This window comes from Aulostomus chinensis, chromosome 6 (assembly GCF_037954235.1).
Source record: "Aulostomus chinensis isolate RoL2024-O1b breed Wild chromosome 6, RoL_Achi_v1.0, whole genome shotgun sequence".
NCBI lineage: Eukaryota > Metazoa > Chordata > Actinopteri > Syngnathiformes > Aulostomidae > Aulostomus > Aulostomus chinensis.
The window spans coordinates 22,845,008-22,860,289 of record NC_141325.1 but is presented as its reverse complement, the minus strand read 5'-3'; the positions used below and the strand labels follow the sequence as shown (position 1 = coordinate 22,860,289).

At 39.4% G+C, this 15,282-nt stretch overlaps 2 protein-coding genes across 2 annotated transcripts; both read right to left on the bottom strand.

Moving 5' to 3' along the window:
• Positions 1-1,690: 1,690 nt before the first annotated feature.
• Positions 1,691-6,762, bottom strand: LOC147260469 (uncharacterized). The gene is made up of 4 exons (XM_086205534.1): positions 6,479-6,762; positions 5,012-5,121; positions 4,711-4,929; positions 1,691-1,891 (listed from the first exon to the last, which is right to left on the bottom strand). Exons 1-4 carry the CDS (start codon positions 6,760-6,762, stop codon positions 1,746-1,748), a joined length of 759 nt encoding a protein of 252 aa, XP_086061660.1. The 3' UTR covers positions 1,691-1,745.
• Positions 6,763-10,788: 4,026 nt separating this feature from the next.
• Positions 10,789-14,831, bottom strand: rpl35 (ribosomal protein L35). Its single transcript, XM_086207073.1, has 4 exons — positions 14,720-14,831; positions 14,034-14,170; positions 12,526-12,607; positions 10,789-10,977 (listed from the first exon to the last, which is right to left on the bottom strand). Exons 1-4 carry the CDS (start codon positions 14,720-14,722, stop codon positions 10,828-10,830), a joined length of 372 nt encoding a protein of 123 aa, XP_086063199.1. The 5' UTR covers positions 14,723-14,831; the 3' UTR covers positions 10,789-10,827.
• Positions 14,832-15,282: the final 451 nt, after the last annotated feature.

Below are 15,282 nucleotides of genomic sequence, written 5' to 3'. Positions count from 1 at the left end.
TTTTCAAAAAAGTACCAGAGATGATGGAGGTAACGAAAAGTTTCCCAAGCATTTTATAACAACTTCAATGCATGTAAAGGAATGCCCACTGATTCTAGATGGAATCCGTTCTTAGTGCAGGAAATCGTTCCATCCAACGGACCAGAGCCAAAGAAGATAAAAGGATGTTCAGTAAAATGTGGAACATCAGTGCAGACATGGATATTAAAACGCAAATGTTATGGTGAACATGAAACAGTGTGTTTAGTTTTGTAGAGTTCATGATTTCAATGGTAAAGGACGAGCGTCTGATTTTCAGATTGTACTTAACTGGTACCTCTGTCGTGTGTAACACCAGTGTAACAGCAGCTGTTGCCTCTGCTATGGTTAGTCATTTGATGTCTGTAAGACAACAATCACAGCGTTTAAAGATGAGTCATCAGAGCAGCATTGAGTTACAGATATTTTTCCAATAGATCAATCAAATTGACATCTATGTATGATGCTGTAGATTAAACTATCAATATAGCAAATGCAGACCAGCTGAAATATCAAGAAGCAGGAGATCAGGGAACATACTACTTATAATATCTTCAGAAAATTCCTCAGACCACACGGCTGGGAGACAGCTGCCTGCAGCACCAACGGAAAGAGAAAATCTTCAGAAATGTGATGTTTTATTGGATTGCAGACAGGAGATCTGAATTGTCACGATAGCTGAAAACAAATTACGCACCACCTGCAACAAAAAAAAAGAATGTAAACACCATTCGTGAGACCATAATTGAGAACAGGTTGTCTTTAACATGCACTGATTATGAAACCTGAATGCTCAATGACTCAGCATCAAAGATGATTTAGTGCCAGAAACAAGCATAGAGACATGAAAACCTTGTTTTCTTTTCATTCATTGTGATGATTGCATGTTGATTTAAGGCGAGGCTATAGAGCCTTTTTTTTTAATCGGTACATATATAATTAAAGACCCCAATAAAACAAATCCTTATTATTCTCTTACAGAGCTTGAAGTCAAGACTTCAGTCCATGTAATCTCTGTGTGTCCAGCGTGAAGGATCTATGGCAACAAGATGTATGTTTAGTCTTGCTTCCCAGGCAGGAATGGGAGTAAAGGAAAACTATTATGGCACTTTTGAACAATTGGAATGTTTTTAAGAACTTTACTACAACATCATTTCATGCTGTGTCAGCTCTATATACAGGCCCTCAGCAGAGGAGCCTTGCTTTTATGAATGTAAGGTCAAACTTAAGTCACACACCAATCACAGTATTCCACTGCACACCATAGATACCCTCTGATATCAGCTTTGATTCCCAGCAGTTGAGTGTGTTGAAGAAAATGAAAGAGATTTCTATATGTTTCAAGTACATCTATGTTTAGCTGACAAGGATTTTATGTGATTTGTTCTGTATGTATGTTTTGTATGACTGTGTGGCTATGGATGAGGAAATAAGAGGGGAGAACAACTTATCTCATCAATAGTTGGCTTAAGCATTCATATGGCTATAATAGCTTTATCATTAAATGTAGATTTAGACATTTCTAGCTTTGGGAAGTATAGAGTAACAGGTATTTGCAATCAAAACAAATATTTAAACAGGTATTAAACATAGAGACAGTCAAGATTTTCATTCATCATCATATTATTCTCTGTTTCAGTTCAAACAATTCAATAAGAACGTTATTGTATAATCCAATCATGGCAAATGACCCATTGAAACTTCTTGCACTCTTTCATTGAAGCTGCTTATTCTTCAAAGTGTGTCATGTCTTTATAATGTCTTCTTGTCAGCCTTTGTTCGGTACAGAGGTAGCAGATCATACACCACACACTCGGCTCTGGAGAGATCTGAACTCCACTGCTGCTCCGAAGTGGCCTCAGTGCACACGAGCCTATCAACAGAATGGAGTGAGGGTGAATAGAAACTTTGGGACTGTGGATCGCAGTTGTAAAAAGCCACCGTTGGACTAAGGCTAAACACAGAGACATTTTCAATTTAGAATGGCATTTTAAAGCAAAAATTAATGATTTCCATGCACATTAGCAAAACAAAATTATTTCTCATCTTGTTTGTGCCAAATTTGACTTTTCAGTGCAATACAACCAGTTGTAAATTTACTCAAGTACATCAGATAATACAGTTTTTAAGTGCTTTACTTGAGTATTACCATTCTTTTAAAACCAAATACTTATACTCCATTATATCTCAGAGAGAAGCATACTTTCTACTTCACCTACAAGGGATTGCAGAGTTGTAGCCCACCCCTGTGTACCCACTTGTCTTAGTTTGAGACTTGTTCCTGTTCTTGTTTTACAAAAAGAGAACAGGAACACATGATCATCACAGTGTAACTTCAAGTCAACCACACCTCTGGGATATCAGAAGTCCATGTCCTGTCCATTTAAGAAGCAATAATGATTTTGAATTGGTTTCACCTGCTGCTGTGCAAATGGGTCAGAAAACAGGTGGAAAGCCAGAGGCAGTTGTCAAGGCAACCCCGAACAAGGAATTGTTTTGCAGGTGGTGGTCACAGACCATATCTCTCTCCTCATCCTTTCTGGCAGATTCTTGGCTAGTTTGGCAGTTTTGCAGTGCCCTTGATACCAGTGGTGGTATGAGGCAGTATCTGCAGCCCACAGAAGTTGCTCAGAGTGTGAATCTCCTCCAGGGTGGCTCGTGTGTGCCATCCTGGAGGTTTGCTGTGTCTCCCAGCACAGTGCTAAGAGGATTGAGGAGAAACAAGGAGACAGGCCAGTCCACCAAGAGAGGTGGAGGAGCTGTAGACAGGCAACAATCCAGCAGCAGGGCGGGTATCCGCTGCATTGAACAAGGAGGAACAGCACGAGCATTGCCAGAGCACTACAAATTACCTCCACCAAGCCACTTGTCTGTATGTTTCTGCTAAAAATGTCAGAAACAGACTCCACGAGGGTGGCATGAGGGCCCCACAAGTGTGGCCTGTTCTCACAGCCCTGCATCATGCAGCCCAACTGACATTTGCCAGAGAACACCAGAATTGGCAGATTTGCCATGAGAGCCCTGTTCTCGTCACAGCTGAGAGCAGGTTCACATTGAACAGACATGAGAGACTGACTTGAGAGTGTCTGGAGACACTGTAGAGAATGTTCTGCTACCTGCAACATCCTCCAGCATGACCAGTTAGGTAGTGGGTCAGTGATGGGTCTGGAAAAGCTTATCCTTGGAGGGATACACAGACTTCCACATGCTAGCCAGAGTTATCCTGACTGCTGTTAGGTACCAGGATGAGAACCTCAGACCAGATGCTGGTGCAGTAGACCCTGGGTTACTGAATCCAGTTCACATAGGTTCATGATTCTGTTTTCCTCTGATGGTTCTTGCGTTATTTTGTTCTCAATAAATTACACAATTTAGTAATTCAGTCATGAATAAACCCTGGTACCCTGAAATAATCTCACACACATAAAAAATCTAGATCAGGTTCATGCACCCCAGTAGAGGAAGCATGTTTTGGGTTGCTATGGTGTAGCACCATCTTCAGGATACTTGACTGATACTTTACTGCTGTTTTGAATACTCAATTTTCATACTGTGCAGTTGGAACACTCCAGTATCACCATTCAACCAAACTATCTTCAGAACAGGTGCCAAATTTCAAACCAGTTCTATGTTTTTCCAAAGCAGAAGAGCCAGCTCTTGAACAAAAATATAATTCTGGAGACACCCCAACTATTTGTCATATCTCATTACACATAACATAATTCAGAATCACTGAAAATAACATCTCAGTGAGACGAAGGGGCTTGATTTTAATTTATATTGTCAAGGATGATCCCCATTGATCAAATTTAAATGGAGCAGCTTAAGCCTGCATAGCTAGCAGCCGAAGTACCCAGCCACATCACCACCCTGGCACCCTAAAATTACACTGTATCACAAAGTTCCATGCATATACGTTCATAAATAAATTTCTGAAATAAACAGATTATTTCACTTCAAACAAATTCAACAGGTATATTTTTGTCAATATTCAAACAATGTATTAATATTTCTTGAATAAAGGTCATATTATCTTGAAAAAAGAAGGGGGAATTACCCTACTGAAATGCACCTGTTAAGTGTTCCAGTCTCATCTTGACTGTAATCAGATCATATGTCTTGATATTAGGCAAATGTGCTTGGCAAGTCATTGACTTTGTGGTCCTTGTGTAGTCTCCCTTCACTGAGAACTTAAATTTGATTGTATAGCAGTTATAACATGCAGCAGTTTGCAGATTCTTTTGTGTTTGTACTTTTGACTTTTGGTTTGTCATTTGGATGTGGTTCTCATACAAGCCTTTACAGGTTTCTACCACATCTTCACACCTGCTTTTATATTCCTTCAGTTTTTTTTCCCCAAGTTTTTTTTTATTTGTGTGAACTAAACACAAAGGCATTGGACAACTTGTTCTCAGATGTCAAAATAGGCTCACAAATTCTTCTAACATGTAATGGTGGGTGGCACACCGTTGGAGTAGCAGTAGTGTTGCAAGGAAACCAGAGGCATTTACTTTGAAGTCACGGTTTGGTTCTAAAGGCCGAAAACCTCAAGTTTTTTCTGACACCATCTGACACAATTTGAATCAACTTTGAAAACAGCCTGTACCCTCAAGTTCAAATTGGTCAAAAAAGGGTGCTGACAGTCTCCTACATTCTGACTTTTTTTGGTCACATCTATTTGAAATACATTACCAAGGATGAAGTAAGCAGCAGCACTGAGCGAGAGGATGATGAGGAAAATGGTGCCTAGGCCCAGATCTCCCATGGCACAGGCATTTGGACAAGCGCAAGGGCTCTCTACCCAGATCTGCAGGGGCCCTTCTGTTAGTAGGCTCTGGTCCCGGATAGAAGATGCAGATTCATTTGGATTACAGTGGTAATGTACAACTGTCAGCGGCTGCTCATCATGGCCTAAGAAGAAGAGTGGTGTTCAGGATTTGAAAAATAAACTGTGACCTGAATCTTAATATGGGGTGTTGATGTTTAAACTCACCCAAATATGAGACAGACAGCGTCTTCAAGGTTCCATTGTAGTGGAATTCATTCCCTTCATGTCTGCCAAAGCTAATGTAGCGGTTGAGGTATCTGTTGAACCTGTGATACCTATTCCCAGAGACAAAAACAATGTATACAATCATTTTAAAACACAATTTTCAGTTACCTACCAGATGTGAAACTTAGCTAAAACCAAACATACATTTAATTAATAAAATCTGAATTGTTCATTCAAGGCTTGGTGCTGAATTACTATGTGAAACAGAGCAGTGCTCCTGTATTTCAAACATGTGTTTCGAGACTTTTTTGGGTGGGACTCTGAGAATTTCAACCCCCACCCTCCTCCACCCTAATCTCCCTCATACAAACAGACAAGGGCGTATATACACATTTACATATGCCAACAATTAACATCCCCTTTCAATGTGCAAATATAAGGCAGTCAACCAATAAGTCATGAGGAAAAATACATCAGATTTGAAGTTGAAAACAATTTGAACCTCCCTTTTTGTTTGTCATTAAACTTGCATGTAAATTGTACAGAAGTAAGGTTATAAAAAACCTAATTTACAGGCCCCCGCGACCCTAAACAGGACAAGCAGTAGAAAATGGATGGATGGGTAATTTACAGGATTTATGTGATTGGGGGGGCCCCTGGTGGCCACTGATCTTAACAGCATTAAGGAAGGACTTCATAAAAGGAACTTGAAAATTTGTTTATTAAGTTTTTTTAATATCAGTTTTGTTGCCCTTTCAATTATCTTTATTCTCACTTTTTTTTTTGTTTACATAAAAATGTGGTTGAATGAAGGGGTAATTGTTTTCTCTTAAGTTTTTAAGAGATTGCAAAAATAATTTTCCTTTATCTGATGTTCTAACCCAAAATCAAAGATGTAGTTAAACAGGTCACATGAAAAGAACCTGAACCAAAGATGAACAAATTTCTTCCTCACAGTTTTACAATAATCTAAAAAAAAATAATCCAAGACAACAAACATTCTTCCTAAACTCAGCTCCTCTGAATACCAATTACACTGGGACCAACAACATAAAAAATGTGTATCTTTGATATTTCATATCAGGTCTGGCTCTGTTCTGTGTTTCAATTAGTGTCAACGAATTATTGTTGTATCCAAAGCCAGAAAATCAACTGGTATTATTTCTCTGTCCCTAAGGAATAGCCAGTTGTGAATTAAATGCGTAAAGGAAATTGGTAATGCTGATATTAATTTATTTCAGAATATTCCTTATTTTAGGTTAAGAATAGCGCTACATTCTGAGGTCATAACAATCACCAGTCTAACTCAAAATGTAGACGCAGTTACAGAAGCAGGGAGGCCAATGAAAAAAATCCATATGTGAAAATGTCCGTTTACAAAAACCTTCAGTGAAAAGCAGGTCGACCTCAGGTAAATTTGCACAGTGATATTGAAATATTAATCGTGAATCCAAGCAAATACTCCACCTAACAATAAGGCATGCAGCGACGTTGGTACAGTCACTTCCTGTCAGGTCCTCTGGCTGTGAGAAGGGCTGACAGGGGCTGAAAGACAGCAGGATCTCAGTGTTGACTGGACTGTTGTCTGCTGGCACAGGCTTCAAACGCCCCAGGAAACCGTCTGCATCTCCCATGGCGTTCAGGTCTATCACCCCGCTCCCGTCCTTCATGATACATTTGCAGTTGTTGACCCTGAAGCAGCCTGTCTTCTTACCGGTGCTCACATCAAGGCAGAACCGTGAGGGGAACATGCTACAAAAAAAAAATAGTCTGAGGAGGACCATCTGAAAGCTCATGGTGAGTGTGTGCACCACGGCGGAGAACAGTGACAGGTTGTGTGTTGTTTGGTAACTGAAGAGCAGCTGACAGCATAGTGATGGCAGGAAAGTAATTAGAATAAAGGTGATTGTCATTCCAGGCATTCCTAGAGCCCACTGTGCTCAGATCAGTGTCTTTCTAAAAGCAACATTACGTTCATGCGTAGCCTGCATTACATGACTACACCAACAACAAAAAAAGACATGAAATTCTTATGTTCTCAACAGGAAGTAAATAGTTCTAAATGAAAAGGAAAATCTTGGTGTTGTTTTATGGCGAAAACCCCTTTGCATAGCAGTTTTGGACACTTTTTTAAAAATTATTTGTAACCATCGTACAAGGACAAACTGAAATCTTCAAATCAAATTAAAAAGAGCAATCCCCATCATATCCCAATGCTCTAATAAAACAGTCCCACATTTTCATTACGTCCCATAATGCAACTTGAGCGTCTGTCATCAGACCCTCTTAGCCTCCAATAAATGCTTTCTGCTCAACATGACAAAATCATGGATTGTTTGCTCTGATCGAGACAAAGCTCCACTACAAGAACAGAAAACTTAACACACATTTTACAAGCTCAGGAACATTCCCAGTAATTGGTTAATTCATTTTATTGAAAGTCAGTGCAGTCTTCAGAGGCACTCTTAGGTGGTCATGGGACAGTGGGCTACGTTTTGAGTGAGGGTGCATTGTTACTGGAATTTTGAGATTTTGTATTCGATTAGCTTCCTCACTACAGATTTTTAAATCCAGTTTAAAGACTCTGTTGTTAACCGGAGTATTTCAGGACTCTATCATACTTTTAACCAATTTTCAATATAAATTTTGCGATTTTTATAATTTAATTCTTTTGAATTGATTTTTATGTATTTTACTGTTACAGCTTTGTGATTTTGTAAGGTACTTTGGATTGTCTGGAGCATGAAAAGTGCTACACAAGGTTGCATCAGTTATTTTATGATCCATGAGCACACACTCAGGCAACATCACACACACACACACACACACACACAGTCTTGTCTTAGATGTAAATGGTAAATGGACTCAGTTTTATGGAGCGCTTTTCTACCTTAGCGGCACTCAAAGCACTTGACAGTGTCATCTCATTCACCCATTCACACACACACTCACACACACTGATGGTGAAGGCTGCCATGCAAGGCGCCAACCTACTCATCAGGATTGGTCCAGTATCTTGCTCAAGGATACTTTGACATGGTCACCAGGGTCGAGGATCGAACCAGCAACCCTTCGGTTGCTAAACGACCACTCTACCCCTGAGCCAGGCCACCCTCAGATGTGTGCCACTGAGATGGTTACTGGTTCTTGTTCTGGGTTTCTGTGGTCAGTTCTCAGGTCCACTAGCCACTGTACATCAGCGTCGTGGGATGCCCCTCCAGTACTTTTCCATCTCAGCCCTTGGTGGATCTGGTTGGTTGTTATTCCCCTGCCACTGAGAGTACACTTTGGCTGGGTCAGTGTAGAACATCTTTTTTATTCTCCTGGCCTCTCCCTCTTTGGTATATCTCTTCAGTCGAGCGGCCAGAGCTGTTAGCCTTTGTTTGGCAGTTTAATTTGCCTGTGGTATGGATAGCTTGGTATATTTCCAGGGCACACCTTTATTCACCATGTTTCCTCGCTGTAGCTCTGCTAGCTGGCTAACTTCTCTCCTTGTCTTTATTTAGGCCTCTATCCTTCAGTTCCATGGAGGGTATTGTTTCTTATGCTCCATGTCCATGTCGAGCTTGTACCCGAGGATCTCCAGTATAACTGTTGCCGTACTGTGCATCAGCTTGTTGGTCTCTGTCCAGGATTCTTGAAGGTTCCTTCTTCTTCTTCCTTCTTAGGTCAGCAGCTCTTGTATTGAGGATGTTCATATCTATCGGGGCTTGGTACCCAACCTCAGTTGGTGGGGGTGACAATGAAATCCCCCGCTCACCTGTCGTCCTGGCTCCCCCTTGCCATAGCATTGTTGTTGTATCTCATTAATCTCCAGTTGTGACAGTAATTTCCGGTTCCGGATGTTGGAACACTGGGCTAACAGTTGCTACTGATGGTGCTCTGACAGAACAGGAGGGAAATCTCTCCCACTGTAGTGAACAATGTAACTGCTGACAGAGTTCATTCTTTCTGAATACCTTTACATAGAAATTGATAGCCAGTTGAATTTTAGTGAATGCACCACTGCGAAGGTCACAGAGTTACAACAGCATATGTATGAAATGGAGGAGGCTGATATGTGTTGCTACTATTTCACCAGGCTGTTCTACAGAATATCTTGTTCTTTGGCCTGATTTGTGCGTTTGGGTACATGCGTGTCCAAGATCAGGCGTTAATAGTCACTGGGTGCCATCAACTGACAGCTGCTAAGATTCGTTAAGATCTCATTCTGAGCGAAGCTTTACATGTCACCAGTGACTCTACATAGCTTATGGGATGTGTTTTTAACATGTGATGTTTTTATTGTTGTCTGTTTTTTTTTATTGGCACAGTCTGTTGTGTTATTTTGCACCTCAACCACCTGAATTTTCTCTATGGGATAATAAAGTTTGCTTTGATTATTCTGACTGAGGTAGGATGCAAAACATCAGATCCACTGTATTTCTGATTTAGAACCACATACAAGGGGCCCTGATTTAATTTGAAAATATCAGATTAAATGTGATTTGAGCAATTAACACAATTATTAAAAAAAAAAACAGATCAAAGTAAAACACATACATAAAATCAGATGTGACTGTTGATGCAATACAGGCTGTCTCCGTCATCATAGTAAGAACCTTTGAAGCTATTATAAACGTATTTCATCAATTTTTAGTTAATATTTCAGATTGGGGGTTTATTCATCTTGGATATTTTATTATAGACTGGAAAAGAAACATTATATTCACAAATCACAATTCTTGGAGCAGTGCACTGTCCAAACATAGGATTATCCCTTTTCATAGCAGCCATTTTGTAAACTAATTACAAGAAACAAGTGTAACCTATGAATTATGGTTGTTATATTTAATGTTACAGCCACTCCACCTGGTCAACATGAAGAATATCACAACCAAGGCCCACCTAAATGGAACAAGGCCATAATTAAGTTATTGATTACACCTGCTTACCTTGCAATGATCTGACAAAATGGCTGCATATTGACACCTTTAGCCCCATGACAGGCACGTCACACTGTGTGGGTAGAAAGTCAGGCAGTGTGTGTGAGACATTAAAAATGTATTGTGTTTGGATTGGGGGCCAGGGGGTAGTGGAATTATTTCTTAATCCTAAATTATTTTCATGGAACAAATATTTTGGTTCAATATCTTGAAATCCCATGAGAAAACTCAAGGCAGCAACAATGTCCCAGTTTTGAACTTTTAATTTCCTTTGGATTTTAAACATTTTGAGATGCTCATGTCTTTAATAAACAGCATAGTTAATAGGTTTTGACTTTGTGCTGACACATAAAATCTGTGATTTAAGAAAATCATTGCAGGTATTAATTCATAATACACAGGGGGGCTTTACCTCACTTAGCTCAAAAGCCTGGTATTTCATTGTCTTTTCATTTTTGAGCGGGACATAAAAGCTGACCCTGAAATGCCCATCAAACACAATTTGGAAATAAGTGCTCTTCAGCAAATTTAATCTCTTGAACACGTGAAAATTATTTTGACATTTCCACCCATGATGAGAACGACTAATCTAGACAACTTCCAGAGCCACATTATTAAACATGTTCCTCTGTCACTTGAGAGGCGAAGTTTTAAAATGTAACAGGCTAACTGAAGGGATGTCAAATCTTCTCTACCCTCCTGGACAGACTGAAGGAAGAGAGACCAGAGAGCATTTCGTGAGAAGGAGGCTTAAGGATGTGGCAATGAGCAACTCATTCTCTTTCGTGGGAATCTTTGCAGAGCCTAGTTAATCATGATGGGGGGAAAAAAACAAAAAAAGACATACAATCATGTATTTAACACATTTTATTTTCTCAATAGAAAAAGCTTCTAAGCTTTGACAGCAAATTTGCGAACTGAGTAAAGGAGGTCTTTCCTCTGCTGTTTCTTGGTCCGCAGACTCTCTTCATGTTTGTTGAGTCGGCGACGCAGAGCTCTGGTCTTCTTGGGTCTAAGATCCAGGGGCTTGTACTTCTTTCCCTGAAACAAGTAGAGGAGACATTAGTCTGAAGAAACCTCATCAGTTTCTGTCACAGTGAAAAGTGAACAAAAGGTTTCATCATTAGGCTCAAATATAATTTGCACCATTATATACTGTAACACTGAAGATCCTAAAGTTGATTTGAGGCAAAAAGAAATTCTCAGTTGAATTTGTTCAATGGAGACTTCTAAGAGCTCAGATATTTTGGTTGAGGCCGACTTTATACAACATCGCAACGCTTAAAAAAGAAATACCAATCAGCACAACTGCTCAGGCCCTCAAAAATATCAACTCAAGATCAAGTACTTTGTAAGCTAAAGCATAAATAAAGCCCTTAGAGCCAGGTGAACCAGAGTCTGAGTACTGTTTATGGATTCAAGTCTAAATCAACCTGTTAAAAATCTACAAGTGAATTATGGATGCTGGCTGATGTGCTGCGTCGCCAGCTTTCACAACCCATCAATTTATCACCTGCTCTTCTAATCAGAGGTAAGAACTCGCTTTCAAATCTGAGTTTCCTTTTTTTTGGTGTGTTAGCTTTGCAAGTTCACCTCTCCCCAGCCCCTTTCCTCCTGCAAAATGCCCACATTTTTCCAGTTTAAGCAGCTGGCATAGTTGGAACTGGACCTGAGGGTGTCCTTACTTGCCAGCTGTTACTCCTTTTCTTGAGTTTTTGCTTATCATACTGGTTCCCCTGCAAATGCACTTCATATTTCAGAAATGCGGTTACAAACCAAGTCTGAGTTACCCACACTGAAATCTCACAAGAGAAGACATTAGGAATACGTATTTTAAGGTTGGTTTCGTGTTACTGTGCCTTGACTTCTAGTGCGTACGTGATTCTGAATGTTCACAAGCAGTGAAATTAAACATTTATCCATTGAGGGGAGAACACTTTCATGCAATCATTTCCCAATGGAATGAACACAACACAAGGGATAAATATTATTTGAAAAATGTAACAGCACTGAATTTAGTGGAAACTAACTTGTGTTAGTAGGTATTTGTATAATCTGTCATAGGCAGATTACACCACATCATTTTTACTGTTTCCATTAGCAGCGATCTTCAAGACGTCACACTGAGCAAAGGTCTTTCACATTTCTTCGTACACAGTGTAGATAAACACCATTACCCTGGCACAACACATTTGAATGTAATTCACTATATTTGGGAAATTAGTTGAATTCATCAGGTTGATGCATTAAGATGATGTGCAAAACAACAGCATTGCCCCATCAGAAGACCTACATGTTACAGAACATAAAATGGTGGCGATATGTGAATTTTTCTTGGCAATCCCACGCAAGAGCCTCAACATTTTGAATTGTTGCAGTCAAATACAAGACAGGCATGGATTATGAAGAATGTTCAGGATATCTCAAGTCTCAGTCTTTTGGTAAGCAGTTGTGAATGCATCAGCAAAACATCAGCTCACAAATATCATCTTCGACCAGAGAGCCAGAAGTGCAACGCTCAAGTCCCATGCAGGCACACACCAGCACCCGCATCTACAGCAGCCTCCACAGCTGGCTTACTGCTCTCACCTTGTAGAACTTCCTCAGATTCTCCTTCTGCGTCTGGTTGATTACAGTCAGGACTCTGGCGATGGACTTTCGGACAACACGGCTGATAGAGGGAAAACAATTTTAGTGACATTCAGGGTTTTGCACTTCAGAAAGAGGAAAATGGCCACAGCAGATACTCAATATCACCCCATACATCAGAGTGTCTTAACTTTACACTGAACTGTACAGAGCTTGTCTGTTTGTGATCAGACAAGCCACGATCAGTTTTGCCAATCTTGCAAGAAGCAATCATGCCATTTTGAATTCCAACTGATCTGCCTGATGCAGTTTTCTTCTGAGCCGTGTATGTCTTTGCATCTGCCTGACCTTTGTGTCATAGTTACAGTCAATCTTTTTACAAAGATAGCACCTTCTGTCTTTCTTTGCAGATTCACTGAAGAGCTATAATCTGCAAGGTTATAAATGTGGCTGGATATATTAACTGGAAAAATGACAAAATTTTTCATTTTCAACAATAAACCTCATTACAAATCATTTAAAGACTCATCTTCAATTCACAGCCGCAATGACAAATAATATTTCATTTGAGCTTGATAACTTCTAGAGGCAGCGGTCTTTTTCTAATCTGTTTCCACTCACAGCAGAAACAATGCAACAGTTGAGGAGGCAGGAAGGGAGTACACTGGGCTTGTGGGAGTACAGCAAAACAGTGCATTATATGCACTTCTAGCAGTCTGCTTATAGTTTAAATAATCATTCTATAATTCAATTTCCTTATAAAAAAATGGTCTGTCGATAACGCATTGTACTGCTACACACCCAGCAAATCATACAGAGTAGTGCTATCCATTTCAACAACTCTGCCAGGAATTCAAATTTAAAAACAATTCCTATTTCTGACATTGTCAGTAAAGGTTTTAATCCTACGTGATACCTATTTCGTAGTAGTTTCAAAATGGAGTGCACTGTATTGAGGGAATAAACGGTATAATTCAGTCCAGTTTAACACTTCAAGTTACAACCTCAATAATACAGATATATGACAATAACTTTTAGCACTGTCAATCACAAGTTCTAAACTTGATTCCTGAAAAAGGTATATGGCTATAAAATCTGCATTATTTACAGGTTTTGGTATGTCTAAATAATGATTTAATATAGGCAAATTAAAAAAAACACCACTACCACAAGATCATTTCAATGAAATATTTTAACTGATTTTGGTTTACATAAATGTATGTGACAACAGAGTTTTTTCAAGCAAATTTCAATGAGACGACTACAGGTGGTCAGTTTTAGGTTTTTCAGAATTAAATGTTAATATGAATTTCTAGACCTTGTTCATGGGGTTTAAGTCACCAGATGTGAAGAAGACTCGTCTCACTTCAAAATGACTGGTGCACTAAGATTACTAAAAACATCAACTTAAGATATCATCAGTTGAGGCTTTCCTGCTTCAAGCCCACATCAACACTCAAGTTACCAAAAATCTTACATGCAACTTAAATATTTTCACAGGTACGTACATTTTGGAAAGCTTTGAAGCAGCTCCACCGGTAACCTTGGCCACACGCAACTGGGACAGTTCGTTTTTCAAGTCGTCCAGCTGCTTAAGCAGCTCCTCCTTCTTCTTGCCTCGCAAATCTCTTGCCTTGATCTTGGCCTGGAGCAAAATAAAGGTTTGGATAATCACGTTAGGAACGGCATTGCTTTATAATGCCACACATGCCATCTAGAGTGGCTTTACACGAGGAGACACAACCCCGTAAAAAATCTCTACCCTACACACGCTTCATCCTCGCTAGCGCAGCTCGTTGATGTTAGAAGACACGCTAACCCGCTAACTAGTTATTAAATACAGGCACAACATTGCCTGTTTAAACCACATGAAATTTTAATCCATACTTTGCTACTTATCCATACTTATTCTTTGGAGATTATTGTCACTTACACAAGAATATCGTAGCTGTCACGATATAGCCTAGCCTGCCATTTCATTAGCATACCTTGAGCAACGAAGCTGAGCGGAGTCAATCGGTAGGTGGACAGCATAATATAACATTTTACTCAATCCCGGCTGAAGCTGACTTAATCACATATGCACATACAGCTACACTGGAGGCTTAAGTACAGACATTAGACACATTTTGGACGATTTACGAGAGATACTCAACAGAAATATGACAAAATATAAAGCCGAACTCCGACTCACCATGTTCCTTCTCGCTGCCCAGATGAAAAGGCCGGACGCACCGCGTGCTCACAAAAAACTAGCTTCCGGTGAATTTCTTCTTCGTCGTTTTATGTTCCCCCTTACATTACCCTTATAGCGACACTAATGGTGAAACAAGCCTCTCTCTCTATAGTGTGGTTTGTGTGGTTTTTGTGTCACATATACACACATATATATATACACACATATATATATATATATATACACACATATATATATATACACACACATATATATATATACACACACATATATATATATACACACACATATATATATATATACACACATATATATATATATATACACACATACATATATACACACACATATATATACACACACACACACATATATATATGTATATATACACATATATATATGTCTACACACATAAATTATTGTTTTGGGAAGAAGCAACTAGCAAAAACCTCTTACAACATGTTGGTTGTAATAAGTTAAATGAGAACAGGACATATATTACAATAAAAGACCTGGAAATCTTGCTAATACTTGATTGATACATAAAAATAGAGCCGATT

What these genes read in the sequence shown, in the direction of transcription:
- LOC147260469 (XM_086205534.1), bottom strand. Translation starts at nt 6,762, where the DNA reads ATGTTCCCCTCACGGTTCTGCCTTGATGTGAGCACCGGTAAGAAGACA. An exon ending in GCTGTCTGTCTCATATTTGG is followed by an intron (nt 4,930 to 5,011) that starts GTGAGTTTAAAC and finishes TCTTCTTCTTAG; the next exon opens with GCCATGATGAGCAGCCGCTG. An exon ending in TGCTGCTTACTTCATCCTTG is followed by an intron (nt 1,892 to 4,710) that starts GTAATGTATTTC and finishes TTCTGTTGATAG; the next exon opens with GCTCGTGTGCACTGAGGCCA.
- rpl35 (XM_086207073.1), bottom strand. An exon ending in GCTTCAAAGCTTTCCAAAAT is followed by an intron (nt 12,608 to 14,033) that starts GTACGTACCTGT and finishes TCCCTCTATCAG; the next exon opens with CCGTGTTGTCCGAAAGTCCA. An exon ending in ATCTGAGGAAGTTCTACAAG is followed by an intron (nt 10,978 to 12,525) that starts GTGAGAGCAGTA and finishes TACTTGTTTCAG; the next exon opens with GGAAAGAAGTACAAGCCCCT.